This window comes from Halichoerus grypus, chromosome 15 (genome assembly GCF_964656455.1).
Source record: "Halichoerus grypus chromosome 15, mHalGry1.hap1.1, whole genome shotgun sequence".
In the NCBI taxonomy this organism is placed as follows: domain Eukaryota; kingdom Metazoa; phylum Chordata; class Mammalia; order Carnivora; family Phocidae; genus Halichoerus; species Halichoerus grypus.
Genome location: NC_135726.1, coordinates 52,819,386 through 52,843,762, shown reverse-complemented (window position 1 = coordinate 52,843,762; position 24,377 = coordinate 52,819,386). Strand labels below are relative to the sequence as shown.

General features: G+C 59.7%; 1 protein-coding gene and 1 long non-coding RNA gene across 2 annotated transcripts in view; both read left to right on the top strand.

Moving 5' to 3' along the window:
• Positions 1–24,377, top strand: part of LOC144380225 (uncharacterized) — a 168,511-nt gene that overhangs the window by 93,984 nt on the left and 50,150 nt on the right. The window lies entirely within an intron of this gene.
• On the top strand, positions 670–23,135 carry NAPA (NSF attachment protein alpha). Its single transcript, XM_036114080.2, has 11 exons — positions 670–904; positions 9,670–9,749; positions 12,307–12,423; positions 17,164–17,210; positions 18,295–18,372; positions 18,612–18,667; positions 18,763–18,847; positions 19,651–19,755; positions 20,837–20,905; positions 21,361–21,411; positions 22,354–23,135. The coding sequence occupies exons 1-11, from the start codon at positions 807–809 to the stop codon at positions 22,453–22,455; spliced, it is 888 nt and encodes a 295-aa protein (XP_035969973.1). The 5' UTR covers positions 670–806; the 3' UTR covers positions 22,456–23,135.

The window sequence follows — 24,377 nt, the reverse complement described above, 5'->3', positions numbered from 1 at the left end:
GATCTGGGCTCTGAGTGAATTTTTGACACGCTCTCTCCAGCTTTTGTTTTTGTTTTTGTTTTTATTAATGAATCCAGAGAGAGCCCTCGCTCAGTTTTCTTTCCCCGTCTACGGACTTTACCGGCCTTCCCAAACCAGTTCCAGGATCCGTCAGCAGAGGGCGCAAGAAAAGGCAGAGCGCTTTCCTCACCGCAGACGGCTCTCCTAGTGAAGAACGGGCGAGTTAAGGAGCGGAGGCGGGGACTGAGCTGTGCGCAGGACACCTGTCAAACCCGGAGGAGGGCGGGGCGTATCTTCCGGCCGGGGCCGGGAGCTGTCATGTGAGGGTCAATGGTCAGCTGACTGGGGCGCAAGTTCCGCGGGGAGGTACGGGCCGAGACGGGGGATCCTGCTGACTGGTGGAGCAGGAGCCAGAAAGCCCCACCTCGGGACGGGTCTTTGATGGTGGGGACTACGATTGGCTTATGCGAATCACGTGGAAGGTCGTAGAGCGCACCAGGAAGAGTGGAGTGTCCTACGCGGAAGTATGCGCAAGCGTTGAAACATCGCGTCGCCGATTGGCGGCCGTGAGTCACGGGGCGGTGTGCGGCGGCTGGCGTGGGTGTGGCCGGCAGGGCGCGCACCTCCCTACCAGATCGCTGGTTGGCCGGCGCACATCACATGGTGCCGGGCGGGGGGGGGGTGCGTACCGGTGCGACGTCAACGCAGCCCTGTAAGCTCCCCCGACCTGTCTACCGCGGCCGGGCCTCTGCTGAGTGCCCCGCGGGCCCGGGTCGGGCGGTTTGCTGAGTACCTTTGCGGCCGCCATGGACAACTCCGGGAAAGAAGCGGAGGCGATGGCGCTGCTGGCCGAGGCGGAGCGCAAAGTGAAGAACTCGCAGTCCTTCTTCTCGGGCCTCTTTGGGTGAGAACCACGCCGAGGGGTGGGCTGGGACCTACACTGAGAGGACGAAGGAGTCATGGCCTGAAGCGGCGGGGCGGAGTCGCACGGCTCGAGCCTAGAGAACGGAGGCGATTCCGGGAGGAGGTGCCGTGGTCTAAAGTAGCGGAGGGGGACCCAGGCTAAGGGCAGGGGGCCCAGGCAATGGCAACACGGTTGGAGGGGAGATGGTTTGAGGTGTTGGGAGGGCCCTGGGCTGAGGGCACCCAAACCGAGGCCGCACCGTCTTGAGGCGGTAAGGGGACCCAAGCTGAAGATGGGCCAAGAGGCCGGAGGAGAACCTGGGCCGAGGCAACACGGTCTGAGGCCCTGAAGGGGACCGGAGTGGGAGAGCAGCCAGGTCAGAGTCTTTTGGAGTTCTAAGAGAACCTATCTGAAGGATCCCTGATGGGCACGGCGGGGCCTGCGACCGAGGACACCTGCCCAGCGGATTGACCTTTCCAAGGCGAACCGCAGTGGATTTGCATGAGCTCTGGGCGATGGGGCTGAGGGAGTCAGGGCTAAGGTGATCCTGGGAGTGATGAGCCCAGGTCTGAGGGTGCCTGAGAGAAAGCTGCATGAACTGGAGAAAGAACCTTGGACTTGAGGTGCTGGAGAGCATCGAGGATTTTAAATGGGGGCCGTCTTAGTCTGTCTGGGCCGCTATGACAAAGTACCCTAGAACGGGTGGCTTATAAACATCAGAAATTTATTTCTAACGGTTTGGAGGCTGGAAGTCCCAAGATCCGGGTGTTGGCAGATTTCGTGTCTGATGAGGGCCTGCGTTCTCATAGGGGGCTTGTCACTGTGTCCTCACATTGTGGAAGCAGTGATGGAAGGGGAGAACTAGCGCTCTGGAGTCTCTTTTATAAAGGCACTTGGCCCAGTCAGGAGGGCTCTGCCTCGCAACCTCAGTACTTCCCAAAGGCCCCCATCTCCGCGTACCGTCACCTTGGAGGTTAGGATCTCGACACATGAATCTTGAGAGGACACATTCAGTCCATAACAGGGCCGATCTTGGAGAGTTCCCATTGGCCTTGTAGAAAGGACTGCAGCAGCTGGTGTGGGGGAGAGTGAAGGCAGTGATGGTGGTAATACCAGGTAATATTTATTAAGTGCTCTGATTCTGAGTCAGACCTGGCTCAGGCACCTTACCTGTGTGCTTGCATTGGATCCTCACAACATCCCTGTGGAGGTGGACAGACTTACTTGCCTGATTCCTCAGTAAGTGGGAGACCTGGGCCTGTCTGATCCCAGAGCTGTCTTTGCTGCCACACTCATTTCTCCCCGAGGCTCGTGCCCATTTCTGGACACTACACTTAGGAAGGATGTTGGCAGACTTCGGTGTCTCAGGGGGCTCCTACCCTATAACTCCTCCTCCCTCCCTGCCCCACATGGCAGTTTTCTCCAAACATTTAAGTGAAAGAGCCGGTGTATTCATCCCAGTCCCTTCCGGCTCCAAAAGCAGTTGAGATGGTGCTGAGAGGGGAGTGGGCAAGGCGAGAGCAGAGGGCAGAGGTACTGACGGGAACCTGTCTGTCTGAGAGCAGGGAGTATAGCGACAGGTCAGCCCAGAGGACTCCTCTTGGCCAGCAGCCGCTCCGGGCACCTCCTCCCCTCTGGAGCTGGGGTTTCATGTGTTCAGCATCTCACAGCTGCCTTTTCTTACAGACCCCAGTGGCTTCAGGGACCGGAGAAGGGAGTGTTGGGGCTCAGGTTGTCCCTCGTGCTTTTCCCTCCCCTTTCAGAAACCTCAGCAGTAACCTTGCAAACTGAGAGGTCTCTGGTCATGTCAGAGGGCCAAGTAGGATAGCGCCCACCTGGGATCTGGGGCAAGCCCGAATCCTTGGATGTTAGGGCCTTCTTTGTTCTTCACTGTTTCTGGGCTCCCAGACACTAGAGGGCTTTTGGGCACCAGCGGCCCGCGAGGGAGGCGGTACCACCAGCCAGTTAGTAGATCCGAGCTCCTTGTGTACCTTCCCTCTGGCTCCCTCCTCCTCCCTCAAGCCCCCAGCCAGAGCACATGCCCCTGCGGCAGGGAGCTGTAGGGAATGGGGGGTGGGCAGCCCAGACTTCTCTCCGGAAGCAAAAAGATGGAGAGTTCCTGAGTAAAGCACAGTGAAACCGCAGGAAAGGGGAGGGGAGGTATGCCTTCTTCTTCCTGCCCTGAGGCTTCAGATGGATCCACAGACTTCCCCGCTGTGCTCCCTCTGGAATGGTACGAGTTCTAAACAGTGGTTGTGTTCCCTGGGGCTTGTCCTCATCCGTGACACCTCCACCTTCGCCCCCCAGCCCCCGCCTACCGACATCCAAGACAAAAACTTTTCCGCTTAGATACCAATGTTGATAGGAAGTTTCTGCGTCTGTGAAATGAAAATCATAGTAATACCTACTTCATGGGGTGGTCCTAAAGAGAAACGGAGAACGTGCTTGTGAAGTGGTGAGCACACAGCGCCCGGTCCTGGTAAGCATTTAAGTGCTCACTGTTATCATTAAGTGCTGTTACTGGAAGTTGGGTGGGAGGCGCCGGAGAAATAGGGATGATAGGGTGTTGCGTAGACCGAGAGCACGTAGACCGACAGCCTGTTCCTAAAGATGGGATCAGGTCCTGACCAATCAGGTCCTGTTTAAACTGCCTGCGGGCACCTGCAACCCCCAGGAGCGCTGGAGGCTGGCTTTTGTAGGGGAAGGATGGCTGCCTGGGTAGGGTGGGTGGGCCCTTAGCCAAGCCCCGTGTGGGAACCGTAGCTTCCAGCTATGCTTTGGACCACCTTCCACTGCAGAGCCTGCAGGAGCCCGGCCTGCCTGTTTCCGGCGATCACTGTGGCCACTCAGAGCGCCCTGCCCCCTGCCAGGCTCCATGGCTGAAAACTCGGGTGTCCCTCGCCCAGTGTCAGAGTGGAGTCCTTCCTGAGGGGATGCAAGGTTTGGGGGTACCCCGGCCATCATTTTGCTGCAGTCCCAGGGTTCTGCCTTTGTCGATGGAGGGGACTTTGCCGCCTGGTTATACAGAACTTCCAGTGCTCCTGTTTGGGACAGGACAGCTGAGAGACCGAGGTCTTACGGAAACATCTATTAAGGAAAGGAAAACAGTTCTTGGGCTGCAGTGAAGTCATCTTGTTGGGGTGCAGAGGGGCATCAGTAGGAGAACTAGAGGAGTACCCACCCCACCGTGCGCAGGTGTGCCCCCCCCCATTGAGCTTACTGTCAGGAAGGCAGTGGCCCAGAAATAAGCACTGTCCGCAGGACGTAGTAAGGGGGGTGGGGAGGCTGGAGGCCCAGGGCTCTGTGGAAATCAGAGGAGGGTGCCACCTCGCCAACCTGGGGGCAGGGGAGATAAAGCTCATGCTGAGAGTGGAAATAGGTAAACAGTTCTAGAACGTGCCGTCTCTGCCAGCCTGATAAGAGCCAAGCTGAGCGCCTGCCATGGGGCCGGCACTCTCCTAGGTGCTACCAGCAAGATTGCGAGGGCCCCCAGCAGCCCCACCAGGGACGGCATCTCCCCCTGGGTCACAGAGGGACCCGGGACGTGCAAGCCACGAGCCTGCATTCGAGTCCAGGCCTAACTACAGTCCTCGATTTTTCCACCAAGCCCTCGTGACTCTAGAATTCCCCTTGCCAGGTGGCCGGCAGCCCTCAGAGCATGTTTCTCCTCCTTCACATAATAGCAGCCGTTTGAGCACCTGTTCTGCTCTGCCCTTCATGCTGGGTACGGCACATATGTCATCTCTAATCCCCACAGCCTGCTTCCCGGATCGGCTCCTTGTCTCCATTTTACAGATAAAGCAACTGAGGCTCTGCTGATCACCAGCCCGAAGTCACGCCGTTATCAAAGTGCCCGAAACTGGTCTCAGCCCCTCCCTTGGCCCCCAGGTCTGTTCTGTAGAAACCCGTTACAGACGTGTCACGAGAGTGTCACAAGAGTGACCTGGGAGGGTTGCAGAACCCAGCCGTTAGCACGTAACAACTTTAGCCTTCAGTCGTTCCTGGGGCCTGTGTGCGCACTGAGGGGGGCGCCCAGGCCCTGCCCCACAGGAGGCCATACCCATCAGGCCGGGGTGAGGGGGTGCAGTACCGAGCAGGGGGGGTGGTGAAGGGCTTAGCCTTGCAGGGGGTGCGGGAGAGATGCCGGGGGATCCCGCAGCTCTCTGACAGCTCAGTGCAGTCAGCAGAGGAAGAGGGCCGGTGGCTGCCTGCTCCCTGGGCCAGGTGGACCGTCATGTTCTCTAATGTTCCTTCCGCCTGCAGCATGGACGGGGGCCTCTGTGGGGGGCTGGTTTAACTCCCTCCCTTGCCTAGGGCGTGCTCAGCGCGGCTCCAGCAGAGAGCAGCGTCTGCTCATCAGGGGAGGGAAATCTGCACAGCGTTGGCTGTTTAATCTAGAACAGAGGCGAGAGCAGGCAGGGACCTTGTCCACCTTCTCGTTTTCCAGAAGACCCTTGGACGTGGGGAAGGAAGCCTCCCAGGTCACTGAGTGAGTGAGACGCAAGGCAGCACTTGATCTCCAGGCCTGAGTCCTGTTTCTGGGCCCTGCCACTTTCTGGCAGCATAAGTGTGGGCAGGCCCCTTAACCCCTCTGAGCCCCAGCTTCCTCCTCGGTGGAGCAGGGGTAATACCCAGAGCGTTACTGTGAAGAACTCTGCACTCCATGGGCTCCTGGGTGGCTCAGTTGGTTAAGCGACTGCCTTCGGCTCAGGTCATGATCCTGGAGTCCCGGGATCGAGTCCCGCATCGGGCTTCCTGCTCAGCAGGGAGTCTGCTTCTCCCTCTGACCCTCCTCCCTCTCATATGCTCTCTCTCTCTCTCATTCTCGCTCTCTCAAATAAATAAATAAAATCTTTAAAAAAAAAAGAAAAGAACTCTGCGCTCCTACCAGGCCATTCTAATCACGTAAAGGAGGTGGGTAGGATGTTGAGACACGGTAAGGGTGGGACAGGCCCTGGGGTCCCTTCTTGCCCACCTGGGACACTGGAGAAGCAGAGAAACAGAGGCCAGGACTGAGGGGCAGCGGCTGCGGCCCTCGGGAGGCACAGGAGGGCCAGGGAGGGTCGAGGACCTACAATGGGAGTCACTCCATCCGCCCTGCCCTTTGCAGCCCTTAGGAGAGTGCCGGTGGGCCGGGTGGCATGTTTCCAGGAGCCAGGAGGTGCCCAGGGGGTGGAGGAGGGAGCGAGGGAGGCTGAGACTCTGCCCTGCAGACCCCCCTGGCCCGGCGCCCACCGGGCCGTCTGTGCGTCACTGGCACCGCGCGCGCCTCTCCATATGGCAGTCGCTGGAGGTTGGTGGCTGTGCCTGGGAGCCCTGAGACTGCTTCCTCCGCCTGGGGAGGGGGCAGAAAGCAGAGCCGAGTGGGTAATTATAGACAGCCCTGCACCAGGCTGGCCCAAACCAGTTCCCTCTATTCCCGGCCTGACTCGGAGCTGGAGCCGCGGGATGGGGAGAGCTAAGCAGAGGCAGCTCGGGGGAGGTCAGTGGGGGAGGGACCGTCAGCTGTCGCCTGTGCTGCCACTGGGCTCTTCGTGAGAGGCAGGCCCAACTAGCTTTTCTGGATCTCCTGCAGGAGGCATTGGAGGAGGCCTGGTTTCTTCCTCGAAGGGAGTTTGCCACTGTCCGATGAGTGCTCTGAGAGCCGCCCTGACCTCGGGGAGAAGTCCTGTGGTAAACTGCAGATTGATCCTGCGGGGAGGCAGCTTGGTAGAGCACTGGAGCTGGGGACTTCCTCCTTCTGGTCACTGGCCCTGCCAGAAACCTGCCTGTTATGGTATAATAGGGCCTCACCCCTTCCCCTGGCCTCCAGCATGGGGGTCCCCCACCTGCCTCTCTGGCCTCATTTCCTACCCTTCCCTGCACCGGAGCCAGCCGGCGCACTGCTGTTCTGAACTGGCCATGCCTGTTGGTGTCCTAGGGCCTTTGCACATGCTGTGACTGCTCTCTGGAGTGCTCCTCCCTCTTTCTGTCGGTGGCTCCTTAGTTGTCTTTGAGGACGGAGCTTGACTCTCACATCCTCACAGCGGCGGCCTGGATCTGCCCATCCAGAGAGGCCCCTCCTCCCCCAGGGCCTCCAGTGCTTACTCACTCAGAAATCACCTTGCTGATTTCCTGTTTACTGAGAGCCAGGTCTTTCTCCTTGGTTTGCTGCTAGTATCTGCAGTGTCTGGCACGTAATAAATGCTCACATTTGTTCCCCAGGTGAATGAGTGGCTGTGGGAAGGGCTTCTGTCTCAAGATCTGCCAGTGACCCAAGGCGAGTCGTCTGTCCCCCTCTGGGAACTCCGCTCCCATCTCTTAAAGGAGACGATGGAACTCCAGAGATTCCCTGATCATCATCTGGCATGGAAATGGCCAGGACCCAAGTCCGGAGAGGAGGGAGGAGGCAGGCCTGAGCAGACATTAATCCCTCTGGTCTTCCCACTCCGCAGTTAGAATCACTGACCCAGCGCAGGGCTGGCCTGGGATCACAGAATTGCAGCCTGGCAGCTGACAGCCTTTGTGTGCTGTGTTCACACTGTCCCACCGAGCTGAAACAAACCAGCTGGGGCTGACTTTGTTCATTGTTGATCACCCCGCTTTGGGCCTCTCGGTGGGACGAGTCGTTTCTGCTCATCCAGGAGCCTGAGGTTTTTCAGAGACTGGCTCAATCTGGATAGGACTTAGTTGTTCCCACAAGGAAGGGAAGGATGAGCTAGGGGATCCACGGCGCAGGGAGACATGACTTCGGTCTGTGAACGCATCCATCCCCTTTAAGTCAGAGAACGTTCTAGAGAAGGTCCCCCAGAGGATTTTTCTATCCAGGCCCCAGAGGCCCCCCTACTGCCTGTGAAGTTCCTCACCTCTCCAAGGCCAGGAGTGGGTTCTAAAGAGGTCACTCCAAGCAGGGGCCCCAAGCCCAAGGTGTGTTGGGCCAGCTGGGGTGAAGCTGGCCAGGAAAGACCCTGCGACCCAGCAGAGTGAGCATAGGAGTGCATTCCCCGGGGGGCCACTTCCTGTGGAACAGCGGAGGGTAGGGGAGGGGAGGGGAGACCGCATCAGCACAGCCCCAGAAGGCAGAGACTTTTCAGCTAAGAAGAACCTTATCTCCTGTGATGTGGATTCATGAGGCGGGGATTCCAATCCTAGCCAGCCAGCTGGCCTGCCCTGGGGTATATTTACAAATGGAAACAGCCTGAAGGGGTCGCTGGGGTGGGTCTACATCAGCTTTTTCCTCCCAAACTCACCTGAGCTTTCTGATTCATCTGGGCCCATTGTTTAAAAAGCCTGATTCCAGGCCCCACCCAGACCTACTGAGTGAAATCTTCCAGGAGGGTGCCTGGGGGGCCTGGTGTGATCACTGTAACTAGCAGCTCCAGTGATTCAAATGGACTGAAGGAAGGAACGCTGTGAACACGACTCCCAAAATTACCCCGGAGGCTCTCCACAGCTGCAGCGGGGGCTGGCCGATTTCCAGGGCCAGTGGACATGGATCAGGGGGGACAGGAATGATGATTTGTTTGGCTTTCTATTGGAAAATGCCTCTCTTTTCTCCTCGTTCGACACAAAACACTGATTGATGTCAGCGAAGAGAGGATCCGAAATCCATTTGGTAGAACTCGGCATGTAGGGTTTTTTCCTACTGGTTTATGTGGGCCATGGGTGTTTGAACAGTTGCAGAGACCACAGACCTCATGAGCTGAGGCGGGTTGCATTCTTGGAGGTGGAAGGACAGAGACATGGCGGGGACTCACAGACAAGGTACTCATGAAGGGGCCCCCCAGTTCCAGAAGAGCTTCCGATGCACCGCTTGGAGATCTCAGGAGGGCAGAGTAAAGCTGCCTAAGCAGAATGCTCTTTGATTTTTTTTAAGTACTCCTCCGTATCTCTCAGGCCCCTACTCTGGCACAGTAAGTTCTTTGAAGGTAGTTTTGCCATTTTAAATAATTCTGCACTGAACATCCTTATACCGCTTCTGATTAGTTTCTTGGGGTAGATGGCTAGACATGTAACTCACTGCTGGACCATAGAACCAAATGTAAATCCTGATATTTAAAAAGACAAATATATCTTTTCTGTGTTCTATATAAATACACTTTAGCAGATAAAATAGGCAGAAGATAAGAAAATTCAGGCAGTACAAAGGAGGAGTGCAGGGTGAGGAATCTTGTCTCTTGCACCTGGCCCCACAGTTCTGTAGACCCCACGTTAGAGAAGAAAGTCTAGTTTTTTGTGTATATCCGCTCCGTCCTGAATTAGTAACGGCACACTCGTACTGTCGAGAGGTCTTCCCTGAACACCTGCGGCGTGTAAGGCACGGGCTTCAGGCATTGGGGAATGGACAAGTCATCCAGAGCTGGGCTCCTCCCCCAGAATGCTTTGCAATCTCTTGGCAGGGCAGTGGGGGAATTTGCATAGAGCCTGGGAACCAGCGTTCACTGAGCAGAAATGGAAGAGGCCGTCAGAGGCCGGGCTCACTGGGAGGTTGGGAAGTCTTCCCCCTCCCCCACCCCATCCCCGCGGAGTGGGGGTGACCCAGGCCTCCCCAGGGAGGGCCCAGCCAGCCTGCATTGAGTGTGCCTTTGTGCCGGGGGTGGGGGGAGCAGGGGCCGCAGGTTTGGTCTCCCCTGAACCCTCAGTAGAGGCCTGGGCTGCGGCGGACTTCACAGAGGCCTTATGGGCGGGCGGTAGGGGCACATCTCCACTGTCACCAGGACAGAACACTGGCTTGCTCCTCACTACCAGACTAGTGCATCTCATCTCCTTTTCCCTTCTTTCCCCAGAGGCTCATCTAAAATAGAGGAAGCGTGTGAGATCTACACCAGAGCAGCAAACATGTTCAAAATGGCCAAAAACTGGAGTGGTATGTGATCTCTGCTAGAACCCCTTCGTGCTCCTTTCTCCTCTTTTCCCTTGACTTCCAGTCCCGAAGTCCTGGCTCTGGGGCTCGCCTTGCAGCCCCCAGTCTCTCCGTGCCATCTCTGCCACTGGAAGCCCATCGGCCTGCCATTGGCTCGCTTCGAGCCCACTGGGTTATTTTACTTGGGCCACAGGGCCTTGGCGAGAGGACTCTAAGGATAAATAGATTATTGAATCCAGATAGCTCTTGGAGGGGTTTCTCCTTAAACTCCCGAGTGTCCGATTTCCCCAGAAACTCCTCCCTACTGCTTTTATCAGGTCTGAATGCTAGATGTAGCAGACCATTCCAGTGGTTCCAACAGTCACCTTAACCATTTATCAAGTGCGCCCCTAAGTGCCAAGCATGCGCATTGAATGGAATCGTCGCAGCAGCTCTGTGAGGGGCGCTACTGTTAACATCCCCGTTGTTGGAAACCGAGGCTTGGCTCAGCCCCGGGCCTAAGGCGCCACCATGGTGAGGGACAGAACCAGAATTCAGAAGGCAGAGCTCTGACTCTGGAGCGGCCTCTGTGTGGCTTCAGGGCCTTTGCTGCCGGAGTGACTGAGGTTCGTGGCACGGCTCAGGCTGGCCGTGTGACCCCGGGCAGGTTACTTCCCAATCTGACTCCTGCTGAGTCCGACAGCGGGGACAGCGGCAGTCCCACCCCCGTGGGGCCGCAGTGGGCATTCATGGAGATCAGGCATCCCCACTGGGGGCAGCCAGCACTCAGTAAATGTGGTGGCCGCGAGCTCCGTGTTCGTCATGCCTGCGAGCCCACCTCCCCGCGTCAGGGTGCAAGGAGAGCTCTTCCGGGATCCTGGTCAGCAGATTAGCAAACTTCAGGAGTGGCTGTGAGGTGCCCACCGGAGCCTTCCATGTGCTCTCGCACACTGTCGCAAACTGCTGCAAGGGCCTCCCCCCAGAACAGGGCATCCCAGGTCATGCACCTCCGGAGACACTCAGAACCTATGTCAGTGGGCGGAGTGAGACCAGAGGCTCCATTCCTCTGACTTGGCTTCGAGGTTGTGGTCAGACTGGCGCTTGGCCGGCCCCACCGAGGCAGGGAGGGGCTCCTAGAGGCCTGAGAGGCCGGAAGAGCTGGTCGGGAGCTGCCTGAGGGCCTGGAGGAGAGCTTTGAAAATCTAGCGCGTTGAGCTGCTCAGGGCTGATTGCAGGACTCGGCCTCAAGCCTCAGTGAGATTGGATCAAGGAAATGGAGCAAAGACGGGTTTGGGGCCCTGGGAGGGACTTTCTGACCAGAAGGAGACACAGCCTGGAATGGGATCCTGGAGGCAGAGGGTGGAGGCCCCGGTGAGACGGAGTCTCCTCATTTTCTGAGAACACTTTTGGTTTCCTGGAAACTAGAAGGGTTTTTCCTGAGCTTTCACCAAATAGATAGTGCACACGACCACGTGCCCCGTATAATTCCGGGCTCCCAAACTAGGAAGGCGCCGTCAGAGAAAGAGTATTTCTCAGTCACGTAGATGTCGCTTTGCCCCTAAAATGTGTTACTTCCTTCCCACCCCCACCCCCAACTATTCAAACAAAAATCCAGGGCTGTGTTTCATTTTTCTCCCAACGATACTGCTTTTCTGGAAATTTTGCACTCACGTTTGAGCCCTTCAAAGTAATAAATCATACATGATGGAAACTGGGCTGCTTTGTCTTTCCTGCTGCTCTCAAGTTCCAGGAGGGGGCCAGACCCTCTGGTCTCCTTCCAGCTCCGGAACTCTGTGATTCCGACGCGGCTGGAGGAGGACGGAGGGCAGTGGAGCCTCAGGTGGGGGTTGGCTGAGCTGGCGGTGGGCGTTGGAGCTTCCGATCAGGACCGTCCCACCCCTGCTCTCCAGCCCCAGAGGAGGAGCCAGGTCATTGTCCTCTGCAAGCTGCCAGGCAACTTAGGAGATGGACAGGTGACCACAGTGGCTTGGGAGCAGCGCAGGATGACTGCCTGCAGCCAAGTACTGGACAAACTGGGCTTCCCATGTGGTCTGCACCGCCCTTTGCCCAGTGGCACTTGTCCCCGTGCACTCGAGTTCCTGCTGTCCCACGGGGCCACTGCGGGGGTCAACTGGGGATAGTTTCTGTATCCTGCATAGTTCTCGGCCCCGTCTGCCTTCTCCTTGGATCTTTAGAAGTGGGTGGCCCTGGAAATACTGGCAGAGGCTGAGATTAGGGCCATGGGATCTTAGCTGGCCCCCACCTGGCTCTCTCTTTGTATACACAGGGCTCAGGGGCCTCTCCCTGAGGCAGCTTCCTCCTCCCTCCGCGTCCACCTCGTGGACCTTCAGGAGCCTCAGCCCAGGAGTCAGGAGGCCTCAGGTGGACAGGGCGAGGCCTTCACGTCAGCACCACCACCACCACCACCACCACCCCCACCCCCCCGAGCCAGGCCAGTCCCTTCCTCTCTCCAGCCCCCTCTGCATTCTCGGGAGAGGAGAGCCCCCTCCCGGGCCAGCGTCGGGGTGGCTTCTGACAAGCGGAGCCCCACTAAGGCTGAGCTCGCTCTTCTCTGTTCCAGCTGCCGGAAACGCTTTCTGCCAGGCAGCCCAGCTGCACTTGCAGCTCCAGAGCAAACACGACGCGGCCACCTGCTTTGTGGACGCCGGCAACGCGTTCAAGAAAGCTGACCCCCAAGGTGAGCGTCCGCGGGTCTCTGCGGCCGGCTGAGCACTCTCCACAGAAGTCCTCAGGTTTCCGTGAGGCGCCGGTTCTCTCCGGGGACACGCGCGCCACAGGCTGGCAGGGAGACACTTGCGCTTGAACTTCGAAATTGGCTCCCTTCCGGTTGGCATTTGCATCCCGCTCCAAGCCTCCGCCTCCCCCTGCTACTTGGTGTGCGCAGCTGATCGCTTCCCTCCCAGAGCCGGGGAGCATTTGGGAGTGGGAGTTACATTGCAGACCCACCGCATGCCAAGGAGAGAGGAAAATCTGTTCTGTTGTCAGAATTAACATGCAGAGGGGGGTGGGAGGGGGTTCTGAGACCAGCCAGGTAGGAGTTGCTGCCGAAAAAGGAGCGGAAATTATCCTAACCTGGCTTCCCTACACCCTGGGGGGGAAATCAGAACACAGCCCAAGATGGGAGTTGCCAGAGAACAAGTTACTTAAAATGAGGCAGCGTTGGGGAGAAAAGCCCGGTTTGGGACTGACTCATGGTGAGAAAACCATTTGTCCCACCGGGCTCATCCCGAAGCAGAAGCGCAGCCCAGTGGGTACCAGAATTTTGGGTCTCAGGGAGCTGGAATTTTAAATTTCTGTTTTCCATCTCGCTGCCAGACACAGGTTGCTGATTTTTTAATTTTAGCAAGCAAAGATACTTTTTTTAGGTAACCATTTATTGTTACTATTCTCTCATGAGAGAATAGGGAATACGTGAATGTTTTGAGAAAAAAAAAAAGGGAGATGCCTCATCTTGGAACAAAGACTTGCCCTTCCCAAGAGAGGACAGTTTGCAGCTGGGCACCGAGGTGTTTGCGAGGCTTGGTAAGCACCGGTTCCCGTCCGGTGCTGGCGAGTGGTTGGCGGATCCGTTACCACCACTAGGGACCGACCTGTCATTCCTGGACAGGGATTACTCTGTAGACCAAGTAGCTTTTCTGTGTCCCCAGACTTGACCAGTCGCCGCCTGGGTAGCTGGGTGTCGCACAGAGGTTGGCTTGAGGGGTCACGTGGTGGGCCCAGGCTCGGCGAGAACCAGAGGGGAGGCCTTGTGGCGGGGTGGGCCACAGCAGGCCGTCGGCCATGTGAGGAGGACCCAGGGCCACCGCGAATCACCCAGGGACGTCTGTGTCCCGTTTCCCCACCACCAGCCTTCCCTCTGCTCGCTGGGGAACTGGTCTTCTTGGATTGCCACCCTAGCGTCTGTGCTATTCAGCTGCTGCTCCGGGGTGACCGGAAGGACTCGTTTCTGGGGCAGAAGTCGAGTGCCAGCCTTCATGACCTGTGTGCGGCCCCATTGGCTCTTCAAACAAACCCGAGCGCTTCCCTCGGATGGGCCCCCACCCGGCTCCTCGATGTTGCGTCTGTGATGTTGCGTCCTTAATCCTTTGGTGGCTTTTGATCTGTTTTTCCAGCTCAAGGCAGGGTTCTGCGGGGAGTGTGTTGGGTGCTGGGGCCTGGGCCGGGGGTGTAGCCCTGTGCTCCGCCTCAGGAAGTGCGGAGGGTGAGGGGTGTCTCACGTTGGATCTGCTGACATGGCCATCATGGGGCCCCAGAGGCCAGCTTGGTTTCTCCAGGGATCAGCAAGCATGGTTTGCTGCCCTGGGAGCTGAGGCAGGGAGGGAGGGGTGGCCCTGGGTGGGAAGGACCTTTCAGGCAGCAAGAGGAGTAGTGACCAGGAGAGGAGCCTGTTTTGGGCACAGCCCGGAGTGGGTGCCTTGGCTGGAGCACCAGGTTCTTGGTGCTGAGCAAGGGGGGGGGGGGGCCACTGGAGCAGTGACCCGGCACCGCCGCCTCACGGACTCGTCGCCCCGGTAATGGTTCATGTAGCGTGTGGCTCCGCGTGGTCTCCTGAGTCTAGACCGAGCCTCTTCCCGTGTGACCTCGGGCAGTCGCTTCATCTTTTGGGCCTCAGTTTCCTAGTCTGGTAAAGGCAGAGACCACGTGTGAGAAAAAGCACAGGCTTGGCCAGCACGGCACCTGGCGTGTGATAAATCTCTAATGAGGGGTGGCCCGTGGCCCCCATCAGAGGCCCGGCCTCCTCCCCTTGGCCACTCGGCTTGTAAAACAGAGCTGGAGGGCCCACTCGGAACCCCACCGGGCTTCCCCAAGCAGGTGGCCAGCTCCCTGGGGCCTTGCTGGTCCCCTCGGCCGCCTGGAAGGCCTCTGTCCTGTGTCAGCACCTCCTCCAGGAGTCCTGGAGGGCCCTCCCCGCGAGAGGCAGCTGGTGCCCAGCCCGCACAGAAGGCCTGCCAGAGCCGGCCGGGGTAGAAGGAAAGGATTTGGCACCTGTCAGCGTGCTCTGTCTGCGAGTCTGCCTGGAATGGTGGACTGGGGGCGGCGGGGGGTGGGGGGGGGATATGTGATGCCTCTAGCTGTCGGTGGTTCCCGGGTTTCCCAGCCTTTCCCAGCCTTTCCCAGCCTCCACCGGCCGCTCTGGAGGGACTCAGGCCAGGGAGGCCTCTAACCCCAGCCACCTGAGCGGGGCCCCGGGCTGCACGCGCGCGTTCCTGGGTGCCTCCTGCGAACCACACGCGGCGGTAGCGTTCTCTAACCCAGTCCGCTTCCTTGTGGGACTCTGCCTTGTGCCCCCGTTGCACCCAGGAGGGCTGAGTCCCGGGATTGATGTGGGAAACAGCAGCCAGCCCCGGAGGCCGCTGGAGCCCAGCAGGTGGGGCGAGGGCCCTGGCTTGCACGGCTCCCAGTGTGCCTAAGCCAGCACCCTCCCCGCTCTGGACCGCAGAGAGCTGGATCTCATCCAGGGGTGCTCTGGCCGCTCATCCCCGGGGGCCTGGTGACTGGAGATAAGCCTGCCGTGTCCCGTGTGTCAGCGGCTGGTCTACCAGCGCTTGCTGGGGTGTCCCCGAGCCAGGAGCCCACGTGAGGGGGACTTAACCTTGTGAATCCGCGATGCTGCCTGGGAGTCATCTCCTGCCCCCTCTGCCTCTCCAAGGGCCGTGCCGTGCTAACAGCGCTCCGGCGCTGGGGGGGCCCCCGTAGGCCTGGGGCGGCCCCCATAGGCCTGGGGCGGCCGCTGTGGGAGAGTGCGTCCTACCAGAGAGAGGAACTCGCAGCCTGTCCCCCTCCTGGGCCTGCTCATCTCCCTGGGAGCCGCCTGGGCCACCTCAGCGCGCAGGTGCCGGGTGGGGCTCCCCGGTGTCCCAGAAGAGGGAGCCGGTGAGTCTCCCCGCTGGCCACAGGGCGCCCCCCCACCCCCCACCGGCATGGAGGCTGGAGCAGGGCTAGATGTGCAGAGGCAGCTCCCTGCAGCCCAGCCCCCGAGCTCCTTACCGGCCTTATCGTCCTGTTGCAACCAGCCCATTGCTGGTTCATCAGTTCAGAAATGCTCTGTTTCAAAATATGTGCTTGTGTTCAAGCAGACTGTTTTCCGGCTATAATTTTTTGTGTGTGTTCTTTCCCTCTGCCTCCTCTTTACCTTGTTTTCTTCTTCTCTGGTGCCCCGGGCTTCCAGCTATCAGCCTCAAAACCGTGACCGAATGGTGTACATTCTTTAAATCTTTCTGGCATCCCCGGAGGCCTTTCAGAATTGGAGCAAACCTGTAGGCCCTCCCTCCCTCAGAAGAGTGCTCACAGACACCCACCTTTCGCATGTAAATTTAGGGGGCCTTGTGGACTCCCTGAAGGCCCAGCCACAGGTCCGAGGCTGAGAGCCTCTGTTCACATGTCTGTTCTCCACCCCACCCCAGGTAGTGAGACCTTTAGCCCCATAAGAGCAGGTGCCAGCTGCGGCTCTTCTCCGTGGCCTCTCCGCCCAGCGGGCCTGGCTGACTGTGGGGACCCTGGGGGCGGACCAGGAGCCTGCTGGGTGCCCTGGACGGCAGGATGAACTTGCAGCCCCGCCCCAGCTCAGAGCCCAAGTCCTGGCTCTGTCCAGGCTCTCCGTCCTCCCCTCCCGCACCTCCCCCAACACCTTTTCCTCGGAGATGCATTTAAAAAATCCACCCTGAGAGCTCATCTCTGTCTGCTAGAAAATGCCTCCCACTCATGCTGCTCTCTCTCCTCCAAATAACGTGTCAAAAAAAAAAAAGAAAAAAGCCATACCGAAATTTCAGGTCTTGGAAGAGGTAGTACCACAAAGGTAGCGGAATTTCCACTCTCATGGGCCTTCCTGGTGTTTGCTGTGTTGGGGGGACCTGTGGTTTGAGGAGCTGACCGGTGGCAGGGGAAGGGACAAGAGCAGAGGGCTCTGCTGAACGCAGACACGTGGGCAGGAGACAGTGATGGAGATTCCAGCCCAGGGGGCCTGGGTGTCCCGGCGTCCAGCCCCCTCCTGCTGTAGATGGAGGCCAGACAGGTGCAGGGGACGTGGGGCAGTGCCAAGGTGCCAGAGCCCCGGTGAAACCTGGGCGTCCCTCAGATGTCAGGCCCGGCCCCCTCTGGTCCCCCCCTTTCCCCTTGCCAGCCCCTCTTGTCGTGGAGGGTAGGGCCCTCGCTGGCCTGGCTCCGAACGCCCATGGGAGGCTGGCTGTCGGCCTGTGTTCCGTCCCTGGGGTCGCCGGGAAGGCGGTGGCGCTGTGGCAGCCCTCAGCAAGTCACGGCCTGCAGTCCATCGCTCTGAACACGTTACCTGGGGCTCAAGGACCCCTTCAGCTCCCCGCCCAGCCACGGGAGCACAGCCCTGCCTCCCCCTCTCCTGGCTTCTGCCCAGATGACTTCTCGTTCTCATTTCTCCTCCTTGCCTCCCTTTTTCTCTCCCCAGAGGCCATTAACTGTTTGATGAGAGCAATCGAGATCTACACAGACATGGTAAGGGTGGCTGCCCGTCCTGTCCCCCCTCCTGCCCCACCATATTGCTCCAGCCTGCCGTCCCAGCTTCGGCGCCAAGAGCAGGCACGAGGGGGAGTGGGAGCTGCGGGAGTCTGGTCACCTGGGCCAGCCCCTGCCCCGCCCCAGGGAGCACCCCCATAATAGGGGAGGCCCAGGGGCGGCTCCGCCAGGGAGCCAGGACCAGACTCCTGTCCACTCTGCCACTTGCCCCTCACCCTCTACCTCTGTCTCGTCGGACCCCTTCCCCTGCCAGGTCCCGGGCCATGCTGGAGTATCGTAGATGGAACAGTGCTAGCGGTTTAATCCTCCCTGCCGTTCGCCCATGTGACAGGAAAGGGGGGCCCAGACAAGTGACGTGACTTGCCCAGGGACACATGGCCACAAACAGGAGTAGCTGAGCCCAGAGCTTCGCCCTTTCCTGATGTCCCTCGGCAGGGCCAGGCGCCTGGACGCCCACTGGAGGGAGGCTGGTGGCCTGTGCTCAGCCCCTCTGGGAGCTCCAGGCCTCCTTCGGGAGAACTGTGCATGTCTATGGGGGAAGCTGGGGGTTGGCCTGGGTGGGGGGCGGCTTCCATGGCCACACTGGGGGCCGGGGGGAGGCCAAGAAAGGCTGTCCCCTCTGCAGTAGGGATGCCCAGCCGTCAGCCTGGTTTCTCCAGAGCCTTTACCAGGCAATTCTAGGCTGGTCTTTCCACCTCTGTGGGCCATCTGTCAAATGCTTCCCCAGGCCGGGCCCTCCACCAGGTACCCGTGCCCCCATGACCTTGGCATTGCCTTGTTTGCCCGTGTCCCTGTGGACAGGATGGACACGGAGGCTGAATGGGGAGGCAGGTGCCTAGGGTCAACCCGTCAGGGCGGCACTCAGACCCAGGCCTCTCAGTCGAGCCTCCTGTTAAAGGCCTATGCGCCCCTGGCTCTCGGTACCCTCTTGTGCACACCTCACTGGTGCGGCTAAGGGGCAGGGACCCACCAGCTTTGGGGACCCAGAAGGGCAAGAGCAGGCTGGGGTGGGGCGCTGGGGACATCACTTGTCACAGAGGGCCCCTCCCCGTGTCCCACCCAGGGCCGATTCACGATCGCGGCCAAGCACCACATCTCCATCGCCGAGATCTATGAGACAGAGCTGGTGGATATCGAGAAGGTGAGTGGCCGTCGGCCCTGCCTGGCCAACGGTGGGGGAGGACCACAGTGGCCGGTCCCCTCGGACTGGGGTTCATCTCTCTGCTCTGTCTACTTGGGAGGTTTCTGGTGTCTGAGTACTGGAAGAGGGGCGTGGGGCATTGGCAGAACTTGCGTGAAGGCCCCAGGGTCGGGCCCGTGGTGGACAGCGGTCACCTTGCCACCTCCTTGCCCTCTGCCCCCTTCCCGCGTCTCCCCCAGGCAATCGCCCACTACGAGCAGTCTGCAGACTACTACAAAGGGGAAGAATCCAACAGGTACGGGCCGCGGGCTCCCCTCTCCCTGTCCTCCCCAGGCCCCAGTAAGCCCCAGGCCACCACCGACCTCTGTCTTCTCCGCCCACCCCACACAGCTCAGCCAACAAGTGTCTGCTGAAGGTGGCTGGTTACGCCGCTCAGCTGGAGCAGTATCAGAAGGCTGTTGACATCTACGAACAGGTGGGGACAGGTGGGGCTCCGAGCCCTGCTCTCTGGGAGGGCGCTGCGCCCGACGTCTGCACCGTGCTCCCTCCCCCTGCCTTCTATCACATGCCTCCCTCCATCACCTCCCTGGCGCTCATCCTGTCCTTGCTGGCTAAACCTTTCTCCACCCACGACCCCACACGGTCTCACCGCCCCCTCCCTATACGCTTCTCACAGGGAGCTTCCGGGGAGGCCCAGGGTCCTGGAGGGAATGAATCACTGAGGCCTGGGGTGGCCGGAGGAAGCTGAGGAGCCTGCAGGAAGGGGGCCAGGAAGCATGGTCCCGAACGTGGCGGGTGGGACAGGGAGGGAACGTCACGTGGGTGCGCAGGCTCCCCTGGGCTGTGTGGGGAGGGCTGGGCGGGCCAGGCTGTCCTGGTGGGTTCAGTTTGGCCAAGAGAAAGGCAGGCAGCTGGCCTTGGAGGAGAGGGGGGCGGGCGCCACCTCTCATGTTCCCGCAGCCTGCCGTCCCTCTGCCCACTGCGTGCCAGCCTCCCGTGGGGCCTGACAGTGGGGCCGCCTCCTCCCCAGCGTCGTGGGTGCCTCGGGGCCTGCAGACACCTGGCTTCAGCCCTGTGGCAACACCCATCTCCTGTCATACCCTGGGCCTTGGCTGCCCACACACTGGTCCTTGGCCTCCCTGCCCTTGGGGTCCCGGCTTAGCAGGGCCTCACCCGGGACACACATGCGGCTCCCAGCTGGCCCCAGGTGCCTGGCAGTGACCCAGGCCCTCTGGCTGCCTGCCCCAAGCTTATGGTGCCGCCTCCACATGGTCACAGGTGGGGACCAACGCCATGGACAGCCCCCTCCTCAAGTACAGCGCCAAGGACTACTTCTTCAAGGCGGCCCTCTGCCACTTCTGCATCGACATGCTCAATGCCAAGGTGAGCTGGGGCCCCGTGGGCCTGCCCAGAGCTTCCCCCACCTCCCAGTGACCACCTCGGAGCGTGGTGTCCATCACTAGGCCAAGTCACCTTCTAACCCCTTAATAGGGGTGAGCCCCTCCCTCACGTCCGACACCCGACAGCTGCAGACAGGAAATGCGTGTTCTCACTGGTGTGTTCCTGGCCCTGGTGTCACCTGCCCAGTCTCTGCCGCTTTTGAGTTTATCCAGCTCCGGGCTCACTCAGTGCCAGGCCTTGTCTTCAGCGAGAGCATGTTTTGAATCCTTACTTGCATTCCTTGAGGTCAGCATCACTGTCCCCTGTCCTACAGATGAGGACGCTGAGGCTGAGACCAGAGACCCTTATTCAAGGCCCCATGGCTGGATTCCAGATCTTTGACTCCCAGTGTCATGATCGGAACCCTAGCATGCGTGCCCACACCACCCATATTCAGGGCTGCTTGGCAAGAGAGGGGTCCGTGTTGGGCGAGGGGGTGGGGAACAGCCCAGGGGGGAGCTGGACTTTTCCTGGGTGCAGCGTTACCGGGGCCCCAGCCGCACTGCCCTCCGCCACCCCTGCTCCTGCTGTGGGTAAGAGCTTGGGCTCTGGTGTCAGGCTGGTGCGCGTCCCCGCCCCCACGTACCCTGTGCCCTGAGCAGGTCGTTGTGCGTTTCCCCACTTTGAGAATAGGGGTCACCGTCATTCGACCCTCCCTGGGTCCACATGATGGTTAAATGTGGGAAGCGCCCAGCACCAGCCCTGGCACGTAGGATGGGCTCATACGAGGCAGTTGTCATTTGCCCCCTACCCTGGGCACTGGCCTGGGAGACACACCACCCCCACCCCCACCCCCCGCTGCTTCGTCCCCACAAGCTGTCTCTGCAGCAGGCTTGGCTGCGCACAGCCCCACAGAGGTGCCCTCCAGGCCCAAAGCCGGGTGACACTGGAGGCTGGGGGAGGGGCGCAGAGTGCTGACCAGGGGCCAGATGTCTCAGATCCCCTTGGCTGCCAGGCCGGTGGCTCCAATGGCCCATCTTCATTAGCTTGTCCCCTTCCTTCCTTCCACCCTGGCGATGTCCAGCTCGCTGTCCAGAAGTACGAGGAGCTGTTCCCCGCGTTCTCTGGTTCCCGGGAGTGCACACTGATGAAAGTGAGTGCTGGGCGCTCTGCAGCCCTCTCCCCGCCCTTTCCCTGCCCCTTCCCTGCCTCTGGGCCTGGAGGGCTCAGCCAGGACTGGGGGGGTTGGAGGTGGGGGGCACCCGGAGGCTTGGGCTCTGGTTACTATAATCATCAGGGTTTGTACAGCAGTTCTTAAAGGTCTTTTGGTTTTGTTTTGTTTTTCCTCATTTGGGCCTCTGTTTTCTTGATGAGAGAAGTAAGGCTCAGGTGGTGATGGAGGTAGGGGCAGTGTGATTTCTCACATGAGCATGCACACACACGCACACGCACACACACACCGGGCAGGGGTGGAACCAGCCCCTTCCTCCCTCCCAGCACGGGAGCCCCCTGACCTGCCCCCCGCAGGATAGTGTATGTGTGGGTCTAATCCAGGTCAGGCCTCAGGCCAGCCTTGGTCCCTGACCCCTGCCTGCCATCTTCTTGCAGAAATTGTTAGATGCCCATGAGGAGCAGAACATTGACAGCTACACCGAGGCGGTGAGTGGCTGGGGCTGGGGGCAGGGGTGGGGGGCGCCCTGTGCAGACACACTCTCCCATGAATCCCACCCTTTCTCTGGCCCCCGTCCTGGCTGTGAATCCCTTTCTCCAGTCACCCCAGGATCCTCACGGGGAGCCCCGGAGGTACGGGCGGTGTCCTCCCCCTATTAGAGATGATGGCACTAGGGGGAGGTGAGGAGACTCATCCTCCATCCCTTAGGGGCAGAGCTGGGAGGCAGACCTGTGTCTGTCTGTCCCTGAAGGCCAAGGTCTTTGCACCAGTGAGTGTCCTTGGTGAGCAGTTGGGAGGAGCAGGGAGGGAGAGAGATGAGTCGTGGAAGGGGGGGGGCCCTTCCAGCACCAGCTTCCTTGGTAGAACTGCCCCACAGAGGTGTGTCTCCCTTTCCTTACTCTCTTTTGAACAATCTGGAACTTGGTTGGGCCCAGCTCCAGTCCTAATCCAGTCGTCTAGACTGCATCTGTCAAGTGTTGTCTCCTGGGTGCCCCTCAGGAATCCTACACCACCAACAATGACAGAGACCAAAGTCCCTCCAGTCCATCATGCCCCGGACGGTGGGCAGGACGTCAGGAAGCTCAGCCACAGAGAAGGGAGGAGCGGGGCCGGGGCAGGGTGACAGGGCTCGGTTCTCTCTCTGGCCCCGTCCCCGTGGCGCTTGGAATAGGCCTTCACATCTCCAGGCCTGTTTCCCACCCATGAAACAGGAAGCTGGACCGTTTTACGCTGCAGCATCCTTTCTTTTTCTCAAGGCAGCCTCAGAGGGAGCCCCCTCCCTTTGCTCCTCCTCAGGGAGGTGGGCTGGGACACATGTAGAGAATTTGGGGACCAGAGACCCTGGGCTTGGGGACAAGGAGGGAGCCAGGGAGCCAGGACCAGGTACGGGACCGGCCCCCCTGTCGCCTTCCCCTCCCCATGTGTCCCAGGTGAAGGAGTACGATGCCATCTCCCGGCTGGACCAGTGGCTCACCACCATGCTGCTTCGCATCAAGAAGACGATCCAGGGGGATGAGGAGGACCTGCGCTAAGCCCCACCCAGCCCCCTGGCACCTGTCTTCCTGCCCCGTCTTCTCTACCCCCGCGCCCCTCCAGCGCGTGAGCCCAGAGAGAGAGGTGGGGCCGAGACCTTGGCTGTGAGACCTCCCTTCCCTTCCCGCAGAGGAGTCTCCCCAAGCCACAGTGCGGGCTCAGCCCTGCTTTGGGGTCCCTGAGGCCAGGCCTGCCGGCCAGACAGCCCCCCTCTGTTCTTGCTGCATCCCTCGCCTTCTACCCATTTATTTAAGCCCCTCAAAGGTGCCCCTTCTCTGCCCCAAAACATAGACTCTTTGACACAGACTTATTTGCTGTGGGTGCTGCCAGGGGTGGGGGTCAGCATCTGGTCCCCCATATCCTGACCAGCTGAGGCACGAGGCTGGTTTCTGTCGTTCCCCCTTGTCCTCCAGCCGAGCTCTGAGCACATGTAGCTGCTGAGATTTGCTCTCTCCACGGGGGTGGGCTCCTTCCCCTCCAGTGCCGGGAACCCCGCCCCACCCCCCACCCCCACCCCCAGCCTCCTGCAGCCCTGACCTCTCAGGATAGACCGCAGGCCCTGGAGCTCAGAGGGTCATCCCTGCACCCACCCCTACATCTGCTCCTTCCCTAGTGCTTTGAGGTTTTGTGGTCGGAAGCTGCAGTTGGCCTAAGAAAGAAAATAAAAAAGAACACTTTGCATGAGTCTCTCTTTTTCCTCCTCAACTCTGCTGCCCCCTTCTCCCTTCAGGGCTGGTGTCCTGTCTTCCTGCCCCTCCTGGTACCTGCCTTGGGCTCTGGGCACACCTGGTGGGAAAGAAGAGGGCGAGCATAACTGAAGATGGGGCTGGGGTCAGAGGTCCTGGGGGAGGCCCGGGGATGGGTGGGCTCGGGAGTCTGGGAGAGCCTGGCTTGATCCTATGGCCTCTGGGTTCTGCGGGCCTCAGTTTCCTCCGCTGGGACGGTGGGTGGCAGTACCAGCCCCAGCTGGCTGGAGAAGGGAGGGTACGGACGGCGGTAAGGAGGGTGGAAGAGGCCCCTCATGGAAGGACGGTTGAAAGCCCCGGTGGTATTTGTTCCAGGCACCCAGGATGAGGGGGGACATGACTTAGGTGGGCAGGGCACGAAGACCAAGCGGGTGTGGCAAGTGGAAGGGGGGACGACAGGAGCCCTTGCCTGGGAAAAGTGGGCAAGAACCACCTGCCTCCGCCACATGCCACAATGGAGGCTTGCGTGGAGGCGAGCAGTCTGACACACGTGGGCTGTGGGGGGACGGAACTGGGGGAGGCTCAGAGTCGCCACGGGAGGGGGTGTCTGGAAGTGAACGGGGGGCAGGACGAGGGGAGGGGCCGCCTGGGAGACCAAGTCAGCCTCCTTGAAGAGGTGCTCCAGGCTAGAGCCTGGAAGAAGTCCCAGAGAGGTTCAGGTTCACCGTGTCAAGAGAGAACGGACTGCAGCACTTTGCCCTGCTCTGTCCCCTGAGCTCCTCCCACAGCTCAGATGGATTGGTTGATGATGGCTGCCTAGGGTGCAGTTAAGACTCCTGAGACCTGAGATCAATTACTGATGTCTGCCACGGGCACCGGCTGAAGACTAAGCGCCAGAATCTCCTTCTTCCACCCGTGACCTCAATAGTGAGTCTCAACCCTGGCTGGGCTTAAAATCACTTGAAGTACACAAGCTTGGGTCAGAACGTGATAAATTGTGATTTGGATGAAGCTCCCCGCTCTTTTGGGAGGTTCTGGTTTTGTTTTTTTTTCCTGAAAATTCCACAGCTGAGTCACATGTGCTGCAAGGGGTGGAAATGACTGAGCAGGACAATTCTTTCCTTCCCAACCTATAACTTCATTTATTCATTTGACAGATGTTAAGTGAATGTAGCTTAGAGGTTACCACGTGAGGGAGAAGCAGCCTGAAGAAAACATTCTTCAGAAGCAGAATT